The sequence below is a fragment of the Chiloscyllium plagiosum genome, chromosome 20, assembly GCF_004010195.1.
Source record: "Chiloscyllium plagiosum isolate BGI_BamShark_2017 chromosome 20, ASM401019v2, whole genome shotgun sequence".
NCBI classification, from domain to species: domain Eukaryota; kingdom Metazoa; phylum Chordata; class Chondrichthyes; order Orectolobiformes; family Hemiscylliidae; genus Chiloscyllium; species Chiloscyllium plagiosum.
Window position 1 is genome coordinate 24,244,893 of NC_057729.1, and position 23,684 is coordinate 24,268,576.

At 39.5% G+C, this 23,684-nt stretch overlaps 1 protein-coding gene across 2 annotated transcripts in view; it reads left to right on the top strand.

The window, feature by feature from the left end:
* LOC122560076 (cadherin-4-like) overlaps positions 1 to 23,684 on the top strand; it is a 668,379-nt gene that overhangs the window by 592,887 nt on the left and 51,808 nt on the right. For both annotated transcript variants that reach the window (XM_043710292.1, XM_043710293.1), the window contains 3 exons: positions 8,371 to 8,624; positions 14,382 to 14,524; positions 16,673 to 16,906. In XM_043710292.1, the coding sequence (XP_043566227.1) occupies positions 8,371 to 8,624; positions 14,382 to 14,524; positions 16,673 to 16,906 (631 nt within the window). The remainder of the gene's footprint in view (positions 1 to 8,370; positions 8,625 to 14,381; positions 14,525 to 16,672; positions 16,907 to 23,684) is intronic.

A 23,684-nucleotide genomic window follows, 5' to 3' on the forward strand; every position in this document is an offset into this window, starting at 1 on the left:
TATACACACACACCCCACCCCGCCCCCCCACCCCCAACACACATACACACACATGCACACGCACACACCCCACGTACGCACACCACACCACACACACCACGCACAGCACACTCACACACTCTTACATACTTACACACTCACATAGACCCTCTCTCAGACACAGGCTCTCTCTCATACACACACACCATCTCACAGGCTTATACTCCATCATACCCACACACACACTTTATCAAGCTTACACACATGGGCTCACGTGCACTCATACTGACAAGCTCTCTCTCTCTCTCTCCCTCTCTCTCTCTCTCTCTCTCTCACACTCATATGCACGTGCACACACATATATGTCTCTGGGGTGAATTTGTATTTGCAGAATTATTTTTGCAGAAAGATTCTATTTTGCTCAAAAAATACACAATCTGCAGGCAGTCAATCCATGTAATATTTTGTAAATTCTACTTTGGAAATAGAACGAGTCTGACTCAAGATTGAGATACTGACAGACTCTAACCTCACACTATTACTGCATTGTCTGAGCTGAGATGTCTCGAGAATGTGGCTTTAAAGAAGTTCTGGGATTTACATATTAATGAACCAAAACCTGCAACCCATTCTAAAAGATGAAAGACTTAACAGCAATCTCGGTTTGTTCAAAATATCATTTCAGTTGCATGACACTGTAGTCTTTTGCTATAAATTCTGTGACCTATGATCCTGTCCACAACTACCTGATGAAGGAGCAGCACTCCGAAAGCCAGTGCTTCCAAATAAACCTGTTAGACTATAACCTGGTGTTGTGTGATTTATAGTTGTGATATTCATTAATAACTCCTCCTTATCACTTTCATATCACTAGTCAGGTATGTCCTATCTAATAGTAGGAGTTACATGTCTTAACAAATTATTTATTAAGTTCAGATTTTGTGAAGATATTAGCTCATGCTTCGACAGTGAGCTTTGGGTGATCATTTGGAGAATTCATGTTACTGCATTGTAACTTTATCCTTTAACTACACCCCTGTCACACTTGACATGGGCTGAATTTACCCTAGAGTATAGAGAGTGGATCTTTTCAATTTTGTTTATATTGTGCAGATATCCTACAACAACAACAGACGTTAACTCTGTTAACAAACACGGGCTGGAAAATGTCATCAGATCTGGCAGCATTTGAGGAAAGAAAAAAAAAGCATTGATGTTTGATGTCCGGTATGAGTCTGCCTCAAAACATCATTTTTAGGCTATCAACGTTCACTGTATTTATTTTTCCAAAATTTGACTGTTTCAATTTCATCGAGGAGTTCCGTCATGAGCTGTAGTGACTTTACTTGCTCAATTTTATGGTGCTTGCCCCATTAAATGTGCACCACACCTCCACAACATTGTTCTTGCATGATCTTGCACTGACAGAGGTGAATTACTAGCCGGTACGAGGACCTTGCAGTGTTCACACTCTGAATATTATATTTAATCCCCAGCTGCAAACTCTGTCTGGCATTGCCAGAACATTCTGATGTAGCCACCCTGGTTAAAGAGTTTAAAGGCCAACAAGACGCTAGAGCTTGATATTCCACATCCCTGAATACTTAAGGAAATGACCCTAGGAAAAGTGAGTGCATTGGTGGTCATCTTTTAAGATCATGCAGACTTTGGAACAGATTCTATGGGTTGGAGGTCAGCTCCAACTATAACCCCACTATTGAAAGAAAGGAGGTAGAGAGAAAACAGAGAACTATAGACTGGTTAGCCTGGTTTCAGTAGTAATGAGAATGTACAGGGCCATCATAAGTGATTCCATAGCAGAGTGTTTGGAAAAATGTTCAGATAGATTGAACACATATTTATGAAAGAGAAATCATGCTTGACAAATCCCTTGGATTTTTTTCAAAGATGTAATAGTAGAGTTAATAAAAGGGAATCATTGGATACAGTTTATTTGGATTTTTAGATTACATTCACTAAAGTCCCACATAAGAGATTAGCAAGTAAAATTAAAGCTCATGGGATTGGGTGTTGTGTACTGACATGGATAGAGAGCTGGCTGGCAGACGGTGATAAAAGAGTTGGAGTGAATGGGTCATTTTCTGAGTGGCAGCCAGTGGCCAGGAGTGTACTGCAGGGATCTGTGCTTGGAACCCAGCTATTCACAATATATCTTCATGATTTAAATGTAATATCTCCAAGTTTGCAAATGGCACAAAGCTGGGTGGGAGGGTGAGCTGTGAAGAGGATGTAGAGATGCTTCAATGTGATTTACCAAGTTGAGTAAGTGGAGAAATGCATGGCAGATTCCTTCTTCATTATTTGTGGAGCATAGGCTTTGCTGGCTGGCCAGCAGTCATTGCCCATCCTAATTGCCCTTGAGAAGATGGCGGTGAGCTGCCTTCTTGAACTGCTGCAGACCATGTGGTATGGTTAGACCCACAATCACCCTAAGGAGGAAATTCCAGGACTTTGGCCCAGTGACAGTGAAGGAACCGTGATATATTTCCACATCAGGCTGGTGAGTGGTTGGAGGAGATCTTGCAGTTGGTGGTATTCCAATATATCTGTTATCCTTATCCTTCTGGATGGAAATGTTGTGGAGTTGGAAGATACTGTCTCAGGATCTTTGGTGAATTTCTGCAGTGCAGCTTGTAGATAGTATACACTGCCACTACTGAGTGTCAGTGATGAAGGGAATGGATGCTTGTGAATGTGGCACCAATCAAATGGTGAGTATTTGTAGATGATGAACATTTTGGGAAGTCAGGAGGTGAATTATTCACTGCAGTATTCCGAGCCTTTGACCTGCTCTTGTAGCCACTGTGTGTGTGTGTGGCAAGTCCAATTGAGTTCTGATCAATGATAATCCTAAGGATGTTGATAATGCGGATTCAATGATGGTAAGACCATTGAAAGTCAAGGCATGGTAGTTAGATTGTCTCTTGCTGGTCATTGCCTGCCATTTGTGTGAATTGCATGAATATTACTTGTCTCTTGTCAGTTTGAGCATGGATATTATCCAGATATTGTTGTATTTGAACATGGACTGCTTCAGTATTTGTGAGTTGCGAATAGTGCTGAACGTTGTATAATCATTGGTGAACATCTTCACTTCTGACCTTATGATGGAGGAAAGATCATTGGTAAAACAACTAAAGATGGTTTGGGCTGAGGAACTACCCTGAGGAACTCTAGCAGAGATGTTCTGGAACTGAAATGACTGATCTCCAACATCTACAACCATCTCCCTATGTGCCAGGTATGACTCCAACCAATGGAGAGTTTGCCCCGATAGCCAATAATTCCAGTTTTGCTATGTTTCTCAATGCCATTTGCACCTTCGATGTAAAGGGCTGTCACTCACATCTCTCTTTGTAATTCAGCTCTTTTGTCTATGTATGAACCAAGGCAGTGAGGAGGTCAGGAACTGAGTGTCCCTCACGGAACCCAAACTGGGCATCACTGAGCAGGTTATTGCTGAGCAGGTGCTGCTGTTGATGACACCTTCCACCACTTTACTGGTTAATAATTGGCCAGTCAGATGTGTACAGGGCATATCTGGGCAATTTTCCACATTGTTGGGTAGATGCCAGTGTTGTAATTGTACTGGAATGACCTGGCTAGGGGAGCGACAAGTTCTAGAGCACAAGCCTTCAGGACTATTGCTGGAATGTTGTCCGGGCCAGTAATCTTTACAATATCCATTGCTTCCAATCGTTTCTGTTATCATGTGGAGCGAATCAAATCAGCTGAAGACTGGTATCTGTAATGGTGGAGACCACTGGAGGAGGCCACAATGAATCATCCACTTGGCACTTCAGGCTGAAGACTGCTGCACATATTTCAACCTAGTCTTTTGCACTGTTATGTTAGGCTCTTCCATCTTTGAGAATGGGGATATTTGTGGAGTTGCCTCCTCCTCCTTTTCCTCCAGTGAGTTGTTTAACATAAATCATAATGTGGCTAAATATAAGGTTCTCCATTTTAACAGGAATGGTGATGAAGTGGGAAAGAGGGAAGTGCAATGAGACCTGGGTGTCCTTATACCCCAACAACTAAAATTGGTGGTGCAGCAGGTGATAAAGAAACCAAATAATATATGTCTACATAGTGGGAGGATTCAAGTACAGGAGCAAGAATTTCTTTCTGCAATTATACAGTGCCGAGGTGAGGCCACACCTCAACTATTGTGTGCAATTTTGACCTCCTTACCTGAGCAAGGATGGTCTGGCTATGGAGGGAGTGCAACAAAAGTTTACTAGACTGAATCCTGGGTTGTCAGGACTGAGGTATGAAGAGACACTGGGTCGGTTAAAACAATGTTCACTGGAGCTTAGAAGAAGACTGAGGGGAATCTCTTCAAAAGCTATAAAATTCTAACAGGGCTAGACTAGGTAAATGCAGCAAGAATGTTCCCAATGATTGGGGTGTCCAAAAGCGGGGGTCACAGACTATGGATACAGGGTATGTTATTTAAGGACTGAGATGAGGAGAAATTTCTTCAGCCATAGATTTCTCTACCACAAAAAGCATTTGACAGCATACCATTGATTGTTTTCAAGACAGAGTTATATATAATAGCTCTTAGGGCTAGAGGGATCAAAGGTTGGGGGTGAAAGTAGAAATAGGGCACTGAGGTTGATGAGAAAAAAGTGAGGACTGCAGATGCTGGAGATCAGAGCTGAAAATGTGTTGCTGGAAAAGCACAGCAGGTCAGGCAGCATCCAAGGAGCAGGAGAATCGATGTTTCGGACATGAGCCCTTCTTCAGGAATGAGGAAAGTGTGTCCAGCAGGCTAAGATAAAAGGTAGGGAGGAGGGACTTAGGGGAGGGGCATTAGAAATGCGATAGATAACGCCCCTCCCCTAAGTCCCTCCTCCCTACCTTTTATCTTAGCCTGCTGGACACACTTTCCTCATTCCTGAAGAAGGGCTCATGCCCGAAACATCGATTCTCCTGCTCCTTGGATGCTGCCTGACCTGCTGTGCTTTTCCAGCAACACATTTTCAGCACTGAGGTTGATGATCAGCTATAATCATGTTGAATGGCGGAGCAGGCTTGAATGGCTGAATGGCCCTTTCCTGTTCCTATTTTCTATGGTCAAGGCATTGTCCACAGTCTGGAGGAATGTATAGCTATGGCATATGAAGGTGAATCACCTTCATTACCTTCACTTTGCTCCTTCACACTCTCTCAAACTCAGACATTCCACCCACCTCCCACCAAGGCTCATCATCTGTCACTCTCAATATTGCAGGCAGCATCTTTCATCAATAGCTCTCACCCTCACAATCTCTCAAAATCACTAACCCTTTCTCTTCTATGCACTTCCTGCTTACCTAACCAGGATACCTCACCATGTTTCCTGACTGACAACAGATCAGACCCCTAACTAACCAGACTACTCATTGACTGTTTATTGCTGCCAAACATGACAAGTTGCCTGGCTAGGCAAGGCAAGGCAGAGATGCAGTGAACAGTCAAGTAAACACAAAGTGAACGTACACTGAGAGAGCCTGCTAAGAGCCCTTGTTTTGGTGCATGTGATGGATGCAAGTTCTTGCTGCAAAGCAGTCTGCCAAAGGTGTTGCAATGTAAGATGGTGGTGAGTTCCAAAGTGCAAATTGAATTGCTGAACTTTATTATGTCAGTCCTAAATGTGCAATTATGATGTTGTGAGGCTGATGCTTTGCTGATGCCAGTCTCAATGGATGAAGGAGATTGCTGTCTATGTAGCATGCCCAGAGATGTTGAGAAATGCCAACCAAGCTGAAAATCTTGAGGGGACCCTGGTGAACTGCAGCAAGCACACGCGCAGACTTTCATGTTTTGATTTGGTCCCCACCTAGTTTCTCTCTGCTGCCAGTAAAAATAGCAAATTGCATAGCAATGAGGTAAGATAGATAATAATGAGTTGTTAATGCTTGAAAATGGATCTCTTGCCACTTACTAGTGAGACTCCCATGTCACTTTTCAAACTGGGGGAGGATCAGGCTTTTTTTGCCTCAACTTTGAAAATCTCCTTTCTCTTACATTTCCAACTGACTCAGCATTCACGAGCTGAGAAATTCATCCCATAATATACCATTGAACTGTCTTTTTTTTAACCACCTTAACTTATTAACAGATAATTCTGCTTTTTTTATATATAAATCACGTCTCATGAAACCCCCGAGGGTTATAATTGATGCTTCATTCATCTTGTTGCCCTGGTTCACCCATACTGTTTTTGATCAGATATCATCAGGCCTGAACACTTGTGGGATATAAATCCTGATTCACCATCCTCATGGTGAATGTTCCATATCCTTTTTTAGCTGGAATGCTAAATAATTCAACACTTTTGTGCATGATGAGATCTATAAATCTTGGAAATTGAGTTGCTGCAGTGATCCATAGATGATTATTTACTTGTTGGCAGTATCTCAGCCCCTGTCATGGTTTGTGATTCTTTGCTGAGAATCTTTCACAAGAGTTTGGGAAAAGAGTTCCTTTTTGAATGGCGTTATTTTAAAGCAAAATCACAATTATTTAATTTAAAGATGCGTGAAGGTGTTTAAAGAGTTGATAAGCAACCTTTGATTTAAAAAAGAAATGGAAACACAGATCAGGTCTACCGAAGACTATAAAATCAGTCAGGTTTTACAAATAAATAGCTACATAAAATTGATCTATGAAGTGATTTTTTTTCCTAAACTCAAATGTTGCATGCACTGATTAAAACTTCTAAGCATTTTATAAAGTTGGCTTATTTTGCTGAATTTAGCTGACAGACACAACGTCTTACTTTAGAAATGCCGCACAAAATCCAGGTAACTAGCCACAACTGCCTTATTAAAGCCGACACCAAATAATCCTCACTAAAACTTGCTCCAATCATTGTTTCTTATTTGAAACTTTTTTTGGTTCCCTAGTGCAGATGAAGATGTATCTATAGTTGATGATCTCCGCATAAGCTCAGAATTGGACTGATTGTAGTTGAATTGCTAACGTTGACTTCAATAAAGGACCACAGTGTGTACGCAGCAGTTTGACTACAGATAAAGTTCTTTGAAGAACTGGTGCAGTTTGCTGAGCAGCATTGAATATGCAACGTCACAAATTGAGCTCAAATCGGCTTGCTCAGAAATATGATGGCAACTGAGTCCCTTTCATCTTTCTGTTAAGAACCCTTGTTGATGACCCTTGCAAAGAATATTGTAACAACAGTAGTCATTATTGGTAACCAAGCCATTCATTTACACTACTTCCAGGATTTCATGGCCAGTTACAAGAAATAGTAGTTTATGAAGTAAAGGACTGAATTTTCACCATCAAGCAGGAAATAAGTTTTGAGAAACATCCCTACTTGGCAGACCTTCTCCATGGAAATGACCACATGCATGTGGTCACTCATTCGCATGCTCACTCACTCTCACCTCCATGCATACACAAGTCTCCACTCTGAGCTCATCACAGGTGTCATATGAAGATGCAAAAAGGTCAAGTGAGCTGTCTCTCATACATTATTGATACAGAAAATTGTCTTTCATTAACAAATTCAAACATTATAACTCCCCCAAATTGTCATTATATTGTAAAAACAAACTTCCATTCACTAATTATAATCAATATCTATGGAAGCTTGTTTTTACAATATAATGTTTGAATTTGTTCATGAAAATTTTAATCAAAAATATACATCTGTGCCCCTGCTGAGGTAAGTGACCTGTTGGATCTTTTGAAACTCGGTCAAACAGTCATAATGGACTCAGCTGGAAAATGTTAAAACTAAAGTATTGGGTGACTGTTTAGTTTTCCTAAACTACATCAGATCGCCATGTTAAATTTGATTTTCCTGTATATGGATCATGTTATTTCCCTTCTACCAGTCAGTAAACATGGAATTTAACAATAATGCAGATACAATAATGCAGCTTCTGATCTGGATTTAGCCCACCATTTTTAAAGGCCTTTGGAACTCTGTGAAAAGCCAGTCTGGAGATTTAATTATTTTTGTCACCCATAATACTTTCTGAAAAGCATAATTTCTGTAATCTGAATTCTGATGTAACATAAAGTCTTAATCTAAATTTTAATGTATCCACCTTTGCCCAAGTAGTAAAAAACATGAAGAGATCAGGGTTTGAATTCTGAAATTTGTTTTTCTCATATTGAGAGCTATAAATAATATTTGTGTCGCATAATAGCAAAATTGAGAGAAAATGGCTTTTGTTTTGAAAAATAATTGAACTCCCAATAGAATGCTTCATCTACATAAGTGCACTGTTAATGTTTCCAATGTTTTTATTGCCAGGGTGAATTTAACATGATTTGTTTTCCCTTTTTGTCATTGTATCTGTTGGCTTTAGGTAGTTAATCCAAAATATTGGCTTTTCTGTTTTTCAGCCAGTGGATTATGAAATAAACAGGGCCTTTGTGCTGACAGTAGTGGTGATGAATCAAGCACCCCTAGCAGCTGGAATTCAGTCTTCACTCCAGTCCACAGCAACGGTTGCTATCTCTGTCACAGATGTCAATGAAGCTCCATTTTTCATTCCAAATCCCAAACTGATCAGGCAAGAGGAAGAGATGCCTGTGGGCACACTGCTGACAACATTTGCGGCTCAAGATCCTGATCGCTTTATGCAGCAAGCTGTACGGTAAGATGATCAACTACAGAAGAAAAAAGAACTTGGCCATTCTTTTCCACCCCAAGCCCAAAAATATTGGTGTTGGTTTCGATTTTGTCCAAGAGTGTAAATGGTTGATAACAAAGGAGCAGCCCAGTTTACAGCTCTGCCAAATTTTTGTTGTTTCTATGGCTCACTGATTTGCCACAAAATGGCACACTAAAGCCGGCCACATCCTGTGCAAAGAGCAAGTGCAATCTGGCTGTCCGTGAAGACCAGAAATCAGCAACGTAACAAAATATTACCAATCCTATGATAAGTCAAATTATCACTCCCCTGCTTCTGCTTTAGTTATGTTATCGTCACAGACTAATAGCCATATTCCAACAATATTTATACATGTAATATTAATTAAAACTAAGTAAGATCTGCTGCAATGGTAGTCCTGATAATGAAAATTGTGCAATGAAAATAATCTAAAGATGGATCTTGAAGCCTCACATGATGGGAGCTTTGACTATTTGGTTCACCTTTGTTAGACATTTACCTCCCATTGACAATGGGCAGATTTGACACTGGCCATCTGGTATGCCCATGTCAAAGGAACTATCTCTTCAAGATAGCTCAAAAGGGTAGAGAATTAGGCAGAAGAATTGGGTAAAATAATATTCTAGGAGAAAGTGAGGACTGCAGATGCTGGAGATCAGAGCTGAAAAATGTGTTGCTGAAAAAGCGCAGCAGGTCAGGCAGCATCCAAGGGGTAGGAGAATCGACATTTCGGGCATGAGCCCTTCTTCAGGAATCCTACAAATTTAAAGTTCTACACTTGCTAACTGGTTGCTGACCAACCGGAGTAATGTTCATTCATCTTCTGGTAATAATATCATTTGATCAACAAGTGAGAGCATGAAGCTTGTTTTAAATTGAGGCCCATTTTATCCATGCAAATACAATTTTGTTTTTGCCATTCCAAAGTCACTCCCAGCAGAGTCTGGAATTGCTATGTTGGACCACATGGTTTAACTTGCACGGTACCATTATATGCCATTGACATCTCATGGACGGTGCTACCTCTCTGCCAATCGGTAGCTTTTGGAATGTTATTAACACTGGCAGTTAGCATTTGCCACTGTTTGCTTCTCCAGTCATGGAAAATTCTATTCTATTGGCCTTTGTTACATATTGGGATATTTTGTTCCAACAGTCATGCATGAAGATGGATCTGAATGCTTTACATGGTGGTAGACATTGAGTAAGAACTGAGAATTTTTTCTTCAAAATAAGGAGTAAGATAATATTAAGGCATGTTTTGGGTGGTAGGAATTTCATAGACGTCTGTAAGTTAAAGAGAGATATTAAGATGGAACGATTTGGGAAACAAATTCCAGCATCTACGTGTACAATTCATGAAAGACTGGGCTCTGATGGTGCATTGAAGTGGAACCAGCAGTAGTCCAAAGTCAGGGAAATAGAAGGTGAGAGTTAGGATGCATGGTTGAAGGAGATTAGCTAAATATAGTTCAGTAAGGGCACAGAAGGACTTAAACAATGATAAGGATCTTGAAATCAATTTGTTAATTGAAGTTTCTGCTTCACTAAAACTTCATTTATGCCAACTTTCAATACATTTTGGTTGCTAAAACTATTCAGCTTCTAACTGACTTTCGTTTTGTGTCTCTTTGCAGTATTTTTCTGCTTAAATATGCAAGTTTTTCTGCTTAAATATGCAAATCAGTCATCTTGTGTATTTTTTATTTCTAGAATAAAGTTACACACATTTTTTAAAAAATTGCAGCTGAATCACTCTCTGAACTCAGAAACAGCATTTTTTAAACAGCTACTGCCCTAAATGAAATTCTTTGTAGGTTGAGGTTGGCTCACCATACTCAAAAATATCTTATTGCAAAGTTATAAAATGCAGTTTATTATTATGTTAAGCTAGGCAAAATGCATGTAGATGAATGTCTGTCTAATAAAAGCATTTTTTAAAAAAGATGTGATAAATAAACTTTGCCAATTTCACACTAAGGAATTAATGCATCAGCTCAAAATTATATTGTGCTGCTCATCTCTCATATTAGACAAGACCTGTACATTATTGCTTTTTGTTTAAGATCTACACTTAATCAATGGAGGTATTTATTTAAAGCATAATTTTGACTGCGATGATAAAATTAAACAATATGTTAGAAGTCTTAAATACAGTAACTGAAATTTATAGACATCTGTCAAGACAAAGGGCAGCTTTTTATATAGGGCTTAATTGGTCCTGATATGCATTTGCATCATGTGCTGCTTTAATAATGTTTTTAAAATACTGCCTTGGTGATTGTTATCCTTTATCAAGTCTAGGTTGATCTACAACAAAACGAGCAGGTTTACTTGCACTGTTTTGATTGTACTGATATGAGCTGACAAAAAAAAGGTTGCGCAGGAATCTTGGTGCATGTTTTTTCAACTTCCATAATCATGTTTGTATAAAATATTAGATAATGGCAAAGAGGATGTTTACACAGATTTTCTGTGTAAATCACTTTTAGAACATGCATAATTTATGCGCTTGTCTTTCTGTCCCCTTACGAATAACACTGTATAGAGTGAAAAACCTCCACATCATCAGAAGTTACATTTGTTTTAAAGCCAGGTGTGCTGGAAAGTCTGTTCAGAGTGACCAGTAAATTATTTCATCTTGAAAGCAATAAGACTTTGGAACATCAATGTGTGCAATGTCAGTTTGAGACCTGGATGAGCCTGTTTGATAATATCCTCTATGCGCAATGTACCACGACTTCATGCGTATTTATTTTATATGATTGCTTTTAATATTTAATGGCCCTGAATGTGTTTCCTCCAAAGGTTATATCAGTGAAAATTAATTACTGTCTAAACTCATACAGTCCATGGTCTCACTTGCCAGCACCTCCACTTTCCTCAGACATCAATTTCTGAATACCTATAATTATTGCTCCTTTATGGCCCGTTTTAGCAGATAGAATTTGGCCACACTTTCGGGAATCTTATTACTCACAGATGGGAAGCTGTTGGGATGTATGAGACTATTCACCTGTTGACTGTGCTGAAAGACTTGTTCCGTGTTTTAAAGGTCTGCCCTTACTAACCTTGCATTGGCCAGCTGACTACCTGTACTAGACATCCAGAAGTAGCTCCCAGTTTTAGGAACTTTTAAGGTTGAGGTGAAATGTTAAGTCTAAGGTAAATTGTAACAGATTTGATGGGTTTCAATGTGAGAGATTGGGTCGGTGGTGACTTGTGTGCATGACAGTATTTTCACAAGCTGTCTTTGTGGGACCTGCTCCTCTAAGTGCTGCAAAAATAACTTTACATGCATCTTACAGTGTCTCTGCTGGTGACAGGACTGAAATAAGTGTCTGAAATAGGTTCTGCCCTCAATGGGAAGTTAAAGTAGCATATATAATATTGCATCTTTAATTTGTTCCTCAGTCTCTGAAGAAACAGTTTTATAAAACTAATTGGAGAGGAAACACATGCTGTGTATATATTGTTTGGATTTTAACTTGTGTTCCTCCAGCTTTCTGCTGGGTGGGGAGAAAGGGAGTAAGGAATTGAGGGGACGGTTAGAATTCTCTCTCAATTTTCTTTAGTCTGGTTGCCATACATAACACATCTTGTGATCTAACTGAGATCTAATAATTTTTGTAAAGCCACAGCATTTAAAAAAGATTCTTTCAATCTAAATTTTAAACAATTCATTATACTTAACTAATAATTGACCTCAGCCACAGGCTGAAAGCTTGTTCTCAGGCCAATATCAATCTTCAAATAGGAAGGATGCACAGACACTATGGTTCCAACATTCATGGAACTGCTTGCTTGAGAGTGAGGAATGGGTGATAAACAATTAAGAATGGAAAACCAGCAAGTACAGGTTTCATCTGCTTGGCAGCCAGCTAGTTGACAGGCTGTGTATCCGAAAGGGGGGGAAACCTGCTGCGTAAGGATCCATCAAGGCAATCAGGAAACTTAGAGAGATTGTAGCTGATGGCAAGGTGTGTGGTTTTGTTTCAGTAGAAGGGGCTCTTACTCGGAAGATTATGGTCTGGATTAAGTCTTGGTATTGTGGATAGATCGTGATGTGAAGCTGTTGCTGGTTCAGATGGTGTCCATTCAGTTTGGGAAGTGAGGTGTTTACAAGTAAGCATGTTTGCTGGGATGAGACACTCTTGCTCCTTCAAACCCACAAGCAGTGCTGTAAAGGCATTAACCATATGGATCCAGCCCACCCCATCTCCATTTCCCCCAGAAATATAAACATAAGTGCTGCAAGAAATATCAGGAGGTCAGGAAGCATCTGTCGAGAAAAACAGAGTTAATATTTCAGGAAAATAATCTTTCATCAGAAGTGAAGAAAGCCACCAATGTGACAGTTTTTAGGACAGGATAAGGGAGAAGCAGCAACAAACCATTAAATACAGCCTCCTTTAAAAAATGGCCGATTTGTTTACATCAAGTGAATCAGTCAGCACCTTTCATCCAACTTTCATTAAAACCAGACATAGGATGGTTTGGTTGGAATTTGAGATTTACATTTAATACTTCACTGAATTGAAAGCCACTAACTTTCAGGGTTTGAACCCATCCCCTGGGACTCAAAGATTTGATCAGAGCACGCAGGAAACCCAAGCTCACGTAAAAGCACCATGGGTTGCATGATACTGTAGTTCTCCCTTCCCAGTGACTCTTTCCAACAATAGATGATCACTTTGCCTCAAGATTTTGCTATAGCCAACTCACCTTTTGCCCTTCTGAGTTAAGATGTAACAAGTTAAAATGAAGGGGGACTAACTCCGAGATGCAGAAGACAGGCACTGAGAGTCTAACAATGGGGTTCTCATCCAGTTGTTTAATGATTGCTCTGTTAAGTATTCTTTCACACATTTTTAATTTAACATTACATGCTCGAAATAATCACTGGTGAGATGCAACACAGACAGTAACTGATAAGGAGATTATAAAATTAAATCAGGCAGGGTGTGTAAGGGACATCTGACAAATATAAAAATTGCTCTTAGTTTGATTTGGATGTTGCTGAAAATAGGTCCAAAGTAACAATAATTCAGACATTCACTTGTTTCAGTGATGCTTCCCATAGGACTAGGAAGTTTTGCATCACTGAAGAAACAGCCAAGCTGAGGTATGTTCATCTATACAGGTACAGCCCGTATAGATGGGTATGAAGTGAATGCAGAACACCTCTTATCCAACTAGGTTTCTATTCTTTGGTCTCTTTCATTAGGAAGTAAGTGTGTATTTATTTAGGAACCCCTTTAGTCCTCCTAATGCTACCAAGGGCAAAATAAATTAGAATGGTGCCACATGGAAACCTAAGGGGCACTAATAAGTAAATAAAGAAATGAAAAACTGTTAAAAAAATTATCCAGCATTGTTTAGTGACTCTAAACATCCATCTTAGAGAGGTGATCTTCAAAAATGTCCAAAACAAGGTTATGGCACGCAGGATATAACTGACATCAAATTAACTATTTACATAGAATTCTTACCTCTTGGAAATAGGTCTCCCCAAAGTCAATGAAAAACAAGTGAACTAAAGAGCATGGTGGTACAGATGTTGCCATACTATTCCAGTTAGAAGTATCTGATGTTCCATCTTCACTAATAGGTTCAAATGCATTACAGTGTTAACTATTGCTTATAAATTTGTTGCTTTCATATGTATTTAACTTACTCTATAATTGGCTGCCTGACTAAGTAGTTAAATTTTCTATTAATATTTGTTATCTTTTTAAGATACTCTGAACTGTCAGATCCTGCAAACTGGCTGAATATTAATGCCACAACTGGTCAGATCACAACCACAGCAGTCTTAGATAGAGAGTCAACCTTCGTTAAAGATAATGTATATGAAGCAATGTTCCTGGCAGCTGACAATGGTAGGTCTTGGTTTCATGCTGTTCCTTCCTGTGAAAGACTGTAAAATAATATATCAATCTGATGGTAACCTGTCATTTTGCATTTTTCGAGTCAAAAATCTTTGTTTCTCTCAATTGCCTCAAAAGCAGAATAATGTTGTAAAATATCTTGCCAACAAACTACCCTAAAAGAAGAAAGCTACCCCTGAATTAGATATTGTGTGCATTGGAGCCAGGAGTTTGGGGAGCCAAGGAAAAGATGCAAGATTATTTTCATTCCCACTATTCCTTGTATTTACCATTTTAATTTGTAGACCATTAATTCCCTGTCATAGCTTCTACTGTACTTCATGTAGACTGCGATTGTAGGTTTGAATTTCATGGTTAAAATTTCAACTTCCTATCAGAAAATTTATCAGGTGGCTCTTAGTAAAGAAACTTTATGTCCAACTAATGTCCAAATATATCGCTTGACTTTCAAGGCAATAGTGAGGAAATGATTTCCTCCCTATTCATTTTTAAAAACTTGTGTGTAGGCTCTTTTGCAAAGTTGGTAAATATTGGTGGGAAGAACTGTACCAGTATACTTAGTTAAAAACCTGGGAAGCAACTAAGATATTTCATCGAAACAAGAAGAAACTGTGCCCTTGCCAATCATAAGAATTTTATAACGATCTTTGTTTATCTTTGTTCTTTCAGTTCTTACGGTTGGTCTTCTCAAACTTGTGCCAAGTAGCTTTATAAACAGATTTTTATAAGCACACCAAGTACAGTTGGTTCACATTTCATTATATTTTGTTCCACTGGATTTGGCTGATGGATTAGTATAACAATCCCAGAGCATGGTAGTCTCTTACTCTTATTGCACCACATTTACAGGTTACTGAATGTTTTAATTTTGCTAAACATATGGAAACTCTGATAATGAGACTCCTTGCAATTTAAAAAAGAATCATCTAAAGTTACCCCATTCAGATCCTTTTGACCATGTTTCCCTCATCTTACAACAGATATGTATCATTTGGGTTGTCTGAAATAGGACATTCTCATGTTTTGAGCAACCAATCTGTCTAATAAAGTCTGCACATTTGGATTTATGGATCCTGAACCACAGTTTCTTGAGCCTGGTTTGGCCCATGATGTGATGTGATCTGATTTGATTTGATACTCTGTTGCTCATTCATCCAAACTTGCCATACTTGACATTTGCTTTTAACCCAGTCTCACCAATAACAGTTAAATTAATATATTTGACAGATCTACTTGGAGCTTTTATCATTGAAAAGCTTTGTTTTGAATGTCCATCAGTTTTGACTTTGAATACTTGGAGAAAATCAAGCAATTTATTTAGCTGCTCTTTGCTTTTGCTAATTTGATATAAGAGTTTGGCAAAAATGCTGCTTCACTGTAATTTAAGCACTAAGCAACAATGTAACTGATCTGAAGGAACTAATAACCTCAGATTTATTTTGACATAATTTAAGCCTCATCCAAAAATGTATATTTTTGCCAAAAAGCAGCAAGAAGGAAAAAAGCCCACAAGCAATGACTGTGTACTAATACAATCTATATAAATAACCAAACCTACTCACCATGCCATTCAGGAAGAGATATGAATTTATGCTGTTTCTTGAGGGGTTCTATGTTATTTCAGCCCAGCATTACCATTACTAGAACTGAAGGCCTTTCATCAAAATCAGTGTTTGTTTATGCTGCAACTTTATAATTGATGCAAAGAATCGGGAAATTATTGAACTTTCATAGAAATTATGATTACACACTTATTGTTGGTCTAAAGTCAAAACCAAATTTGGGATGCAACTAGGGTGTCAAAGTCCAGCTGAACTGAAGCAGTACAGAAGGAGATTCCTACTCCACGTAGCCCTGCTGTGTTGCATTTCAGTCCATTTACAGTTGCTGAAGCCTTGTGGAGTTGAATCTTTTCACAGTTGTAATAGAGTTTTGATTTGAAAATTCCCTTAGTGTGGACGATGCAAGTTTAACAACATTGATATATTTTACAGAATGTATAGCAATTTAAGGACATTATGAAATAACACATTTTCTATTAAACATTATGTATGGCATTGCTGCATTATCCCCAAATAGAGATGTAAGTGCCTAATTAGATGCTTCACCATGAACCAACTGTGTTTTGTCTTTCTACAGGCAATCCTGCATCAAGTGGCACTGGTACCATTCAAATTTACCTCATTGATGTTAATGATAATGCACCTGAACTGATTCCTCAAGATGCTCAGATTTGTGAAAAACCTAATCCAAATGCAATCAACATCACAGCAGGTGATGCTGACAGAGATCCAAATACAGGCCCCTTTGTGTTTGAGCTGACAAATAAGCCATCCAACGTCAAGAGAAATTGGACGATCACCCGTTTAACTGGTAAGATGGAACCTTGCACAGCACTTCCAAGTTTGGTGATATGCCATTAAGTTCTTATGGTAACTGGCATACTAATAGAACAACATATATTTCAACTCCTTTGATTGAAACAAAAATCCCTAAAGGTTGAAATGTAAGACGATGTTACTTGTGATAAGGCCTTATAATACATTGAATTCCATGTCCCTCCTTACTAACCTCTGTATATGGCTGTATGACGGTGGTATATTTTCCCATACAGTAAGAACTCACTCTTTACTGCAGTATGGTATGAATTTAGAAATCAACCTTAGAGAATCTTCTGTCAGAAGAACATTAAAATCCAGGTCAAATTTTCTTAACTGATGTGAAAGGAAGTCTGTGATGAAGAAAATAATGCTGTAAATTGCAAGGAAGTTATTTTCCTGAGAACCAGCAGGTGAGCACTGTGTATTAAGGAGAACACTAAAGCTTGGGTAAGTGCCACAAAGCTGCAATGGATAAAGGGCACAGTCTTTCTGCTAAAATATAATGTGGATCTTTTAAGTTTCAAGATATACACATGGCCTTAGTGGGAATGTAAATATTCCCATGTTTAGAACATGGGTTTTTATGCTGCAAATGGATTGAAGCTCTAATGAGGAAGTCAGAATTTCACTATTTTCTGCAATGGCTGTATGGAATTGTTTGTGACTTGTTGTATTTACTTGCAGATAACTTATGAATAAACTACAGTTTTGCAAAAATAACAGTGGAGATATACAAAACTTCAGTGGAATCCTGGCAACAGCAGCCAAACTCAGAAATGTGAATGGTAATGTTGCCACCCTAGCTATGAACCACTTAAATGCTCACAATTATAGTCAAAGTGCAATACCTGTGGAAGTTGGTCATATCTAGATGGCATACAGGTGTAGGGGGAACAGTGATACTTCACTGGCCGAGGGTATGGCAGATCTACAGCTAGTTCTTGTGTCTGGAAACCCTTGAATGTGCGTATGATAGACGTGGAAGCAAAGGTTGATGTTGAGCAGGAAGATTGAAAGTTATAGAGGTAAAAACAATGACTGCAGATGCTGGAAACCAGATTCTGGATTAGTGGCGGTGGAAGAGCACAGCAGTTCAGGCAGCATCCAAGGAGCTTCGAAATTGGGCTTCGAAAAAGCCCAAGGGCTTTTGCCCAAAACGACGATTTCGAAGCTCCTTGGATGCTGCCTGAACTGCTGTGCTCTTCCAGCACCACTAACCCAGATTGAAAGTTATACCCAGTCTAAGAGCAGCAAAAACAATACATGGAATTTTGTGGGTAAGAGGGTTGAAGTGTAAATCACCTCCCCAGTGTAAATGAAAAATTTCAATTCACAACTTACCTTCATCAATTTATATTGAACAAAAAACAGTACAGCACAGGAACAGGCTTTTCAGCCTACCAAACTATGCTGACACATGATACTTTTCTAAATTAAAAACCTTTTATCTCTGTATTCCTCTATTCCCTACCTATTATATATCTGTCAAGATACCTATAAAACATTGCTACCACTACATCCTCTAGAAGGTATTTACCACCATCAGTGTAAAACAAAAACTTGCCTCTCACATTTCCTTTAAAGTTACCCCTTTTACATTAAACCCATGCCCCGAGTAATAGAACATAGAACAATACAGGGCAGAACAGGCCTTTTGGCCCTCGAATGTTGCGCCGATCTGTGAACTGATCTAAGCCTATCCCCCTACACTATCCCATCATCATCCATGTGCTTATCCAAGGATTGTTTAAATTTCCCTAATGTGGCTGAGTTAACTACATTGGCAGGTAGGGCATTCCACGCCCTTACCACTCTCTGAGTAAAGAACCTGCCTCTGACATCTGTCTTAAATCTATCACCCCTCAATTTATAGCTATGCTCCCTCGTACAAGCTGATATCATTATCCTAGGAAAAAGACTTTCACTGTCTACTCTACCTAATGCTCTGATTATCTTGTATGTCTCATATCCCCTCTTAACCTTCTTTTCTCCAATGAGAACAGACCCAAGTCTCTCAGCCTTTCCTCATAAGACCTTCCCTCCAAACCAGGCAACATCCTAGTAAATTTCCTCTACACCTTTTCTAATGCTTCCACATCCTTCCTGTAATTGCACGACCAGAACTGTACACAATATTCCAAGTGTGTCTGCACTAGCGTTTTGTATAGTTGCAGCATGACATTACGGCTCTGGAATATAATCCCTCGACCAATGAAATCTAACACACCTTATGCCTTCTTAATAGCACTATCAACCTGGGTGGCAACTTTCAGTGATCTATGTACATGGACTCCAAGATCCCTCTGCACATCCACACTACCAAGAATCTTTCCATTAACCCAGTATTCTGCCTTATTGTTATTCTTGCCAAAGTGAATCACCACACATTTATCTGCATTGTTCTCCATTTGCCACCTCTTATCCAAGTCCCCCTGCAACTTGCAACATTCTTCCACTATTCCACTGACTTTAGTGTCACCTGCAAGCTTACTAATCCATCTACCTATGCCTGTGTCCAAGTCATTTATAAAAATGACAAACAGTAGTGGTCCCAAAGCAGATCCTTGTGGCACACCACTAGTAACTGGACTCCAGGCTAAATATTTTCCATCAACCACCACTCGCTGCCTTCTTACAGAAAGCCAGTTCCTAATCCGAACTGCAAATCACCCTCAATCCCATGCCTCTGCATTTTCTCCAACAGCCTACCATGTGGAACCTTATCAAAGGCTTTACTGAAGTCCATGTACACCACATCAACTGCCCTACCCTCATCCACATGCTTGGTCACCTTCTCAAAAAACACAATGAGGTTTGTGAGACATGATCTGCTCTTGACAAAACCATGTTGACTATCTGCAATCAAATTGTTGCTTGCTCGATGATTATAAATCCTATCTCTTATAATCCTTTCCAAAACTTTTCCTACAACAGATGTAAGTCTCACTGGTCTATAGTTATCTGGTCATTTCTTCTTGCACATTTGCAATCCTCATGTCCTCTGGAACTAAACCTGTAGACAATGATGACTCAAATATCAAAGCCAAAGGCTCTGCTATCTCCTCCCTAGCTTCCCAGAGAATCCTTGGATAAATCCCATCTGGCCCAGGTGACTTGTCTACTTTCACACCTTCTAGAATTGGTAAGACTTCTTTCTTATTAACCTCAATCCTTTCTAATCTAATGTCCCGTATATCATTCTTGTCCTATACAATATTCTCCCTTTCCTGAGTGAAAACCGATGAGAAATATTTGTTTAGCACCTCTTCGATCTACACAGGGTCCACGCACAATTTCCCACTTCTGTCTTTGACTGGCTCTATTCCTACTTTAGTCATCCTTTTATTTCTCACATACATACGGAAAACTTTAGGGTTCTCCTTTATTCTACCTGCTAAAGACTGCGCATGTCCCCTCCTTGCACTTCTTAACTCTCTCTTTAAATCTTTCCTAGCTAATCTGTAACTCTCCACCACCTCATCTGAACTGTCTCGTCTCAATGTCGCATAAGCCTTCTTCTTCCACTTAACAGGAAATGCAATTTCTGTAGTAAACCACAGTTCCCTTACCTTATGACTTCGTCCCTGCCTAACAGGGACATACCTATTAAGGATATGCAATATCTGTTCCTTAAACCAGCTCCACTTTTCAATTTTCCCCATCCCTTTGCATTTTGCTACCCTATTCTATGCATCCTAAATCTTGTATAATCGCATTATAATTGTCCTTCCCCCATCTATGACTCTTGCCCTGTGGCATGTACCTGTCCCTTTCCATCGCTAAATTAAACCTAACCGAATTATGGCCACACTCTCCAAAGTGCTCACCTACCACTAAATCAAACACCTGGTCTGGTTCATTACCAAGCTCCAGATCCAGTGCGGCCTCCCCTCTCGTCAGCCCTTTGACATACTGTGTCAGGAAACCCTCTTGTGCACATTGGACAAAAACTGATCCATCCAACGTACTAGAGATATAGCCTTTCCAGTCAATGTTGGGGAAGCTAAAGACCCCTTAATGCCCATCCTGTTCTTTTCACTCCTACCCAGAATTGTTTTGCCAATCCTTTCCTCCATATCCCTGGAACTCTGTGGAGGCCTATAAAATGACCCCCAGCAGTATGACCTCTCCTCTCCTGTTTCTAACCTCAGCCCATACCACCTCAGTAGACAAGTCCTTGTCAAAAGTTCTTTCAGCCACCATTATACTGTCCTTGACTAACAAGGCCACACCAACCCTTCTTTTACTGCCTTGTCTGTTCTTAATGAAAGATCTAAATCCTGGAACCTTCAACATTCATTCCAAACCTCCTCTATCCATGCCTCCGAAATGGCCATAACATCGAAGTCCCATGTACCCATCCATGCTGTAAGCTCACCTACCTTATTTCGGATACTTCTGGCGTTGAAGTCGAAGCACCTCACACCAGCTTGCTGTCTGCCAGCACATTCCTGTGACCATGAAATCCTGTCCATGCCCTCCCTACTCTCATCCTCCTGTGCACTGGAACTATGCCTCAGGTTACCATCCCCTGTAATCCCTTATAATTGATATCTATACTCCAACTTTCTATTCTATCCATGCCTCTGGTAAGATTGTCAACTTCTATCAGGTTGTCACACATCCTTCGATGTTCAAGTGAAACCAAACCAAGATTGTCTAATATCTACTCATAGCTAATACCCTCCAAACCAGGAAATATTCTGGTAAATAGTTCCTGTATTTTCTTCAAATTCTCCATATCCTCATTGTGGTGAATTGACCAGAACTGTACACAGTGTTCCAAATGTGGCCTGACTAAAGTTCTATACAGCTGCAACATGACTTGCCAATTAAATTAGATGAGATTCCCTACAGTATGGAAACAGGTCCTTTGGCCCAACAAGCCCACACTGTCCTTCCGAAGGGTAATCCACCCAGACCCATTCCCCTACCCTATATTTACCCTTGACTAATGTACTTATCAATATTGGCAACTTAGCATGGCCAATTAACCTGACGTACACATATTTGGATTGTGGGAGGAAACCCTTTTTCCACAGAAAGAATGGACAGGGAAGATCTAATTCCCCTAGTGGACAAGTAAATTCCCAGGGCACATATATTTAACGTGATAGGTAGAAGAATTAGAGGAGTAGGAGGAAAAGATTCAAAACAAGGGAATATATTGACCAGGACTTGCTTAGTGCTAAGGGCTTAGAAGAAAGTGGAATTTGTTAGGTGCGTCAAAGGCGGTTTATTGAAACAATTTGTGAATCGTCCAACTACAGAAGTGGCCATACTAGACCTGGTATTGGGGAATGAGCCCAGCCAGGTGATTGAAGTTTCAATGGGGGAGCATTTCAGGAACAGAGACCATAATTCTGTAAATTTTATGTTAGTTATGGATAACAGTAGTGCTCGGATGAAAGTACTAAATCAGAGGAAGGTTAGCTACAACAATATTAGGCAGGAACTGGGGAATGTAAATTGGGGACGGCAGTTTGAGGGTACATCCATATCTAGCATGTGGGAATCTTTTAAAGACCAATTGATTAGAATTCATGACCAGCACGTTCCTGTAAAAATGAAGGCTAAGAATGGCAAGATTATGGGACCTGGATTGACGAGAAATTGAGCGCTTAATTAAAGAGAGAAAGGAAACATATGTGAGGTTTAGGAAACTGAAGACAGAGAGAGCTCTTGAAGAATACAAAGATTACAGGAAAAAAACTCAAAGAAAGTAATTAGAAGGATTAAAAGGAGCCACAAAATGTCTTTGACAAGCAGGACTAAGGTAAATCCAAGGCTTTTATATAAATATAAATATAAAGAACAAGAGGGGATCCAGGGAAAAAGTACAACGAAGGGAATTTATGCACGGACCCGCAGGAAATGGACAATGTCCTTCATGAATACTTTGCATCAATATTGACAAAGGAGGAGGACATGTTGGATGATATGTCCGCAGAGGAGTATACTGATATTCTAGGGCATGTTAATACGAAAAATGTGGTAATTTGAAAAACAAATCCCCAGGACCTGATGGGATCTATCCCAGAATGCGGAGGGAAGCAGATGAAGAAATTGTTGGGGCCTTGTATGAAATCTTTATATTCTCTTTAGCCACAGGAGAGATCCCAAAGGACTGGAAAATAGCCAACATTGTTCGTTTGCTTAAGAAGGCAACAGGAATAATCCATGAAATTACAGATCGATGAGCCTTATGTCAGTAGTCGGAAAATTATTGGAGAAAGTTCCTAGGGAGAGGATTTATTCACATTTGGAAAAATACACACTTATTAGTAATAGACAGCATGGGTTTGTGTGGGGAAGGTTGTGTCTCACAACTTGATTGAGTTTTTTTAAGGTAGTGACAAAAATGATTTAATGAGGACAGGGTAGTGGATGTTGTCAAAGGCCTTGCTAAAGTCCACAAAGTCAAAATCTCCCATGGCAAGCTGATACAAAAGGTGAAGTCACATGGATCCAGTGAGCTGCAAAGAGAGATATAGAACTAGCTTAGTCATAGAAAACAGAGAGTAACTGGAGATCTGTAACCAGTGCTGTTCCAGGGGAATCAGAATTGGCACCCCTGTTTTTTGCAATGATTTGAAGGAGAATGTGGGTGGTCTGATTAGTAAGTTTGCAGAAGATTGTTAGAGGATACAGCAAGATATAGATAGGCTAGAGACAGATGGAAAACAGCAGATGGAATTTAAAATAGGCAAATATGAAATTATGCATGTTAGAAGATCTAATGGAGGAGGGAAGTATACATCAAATAGCAG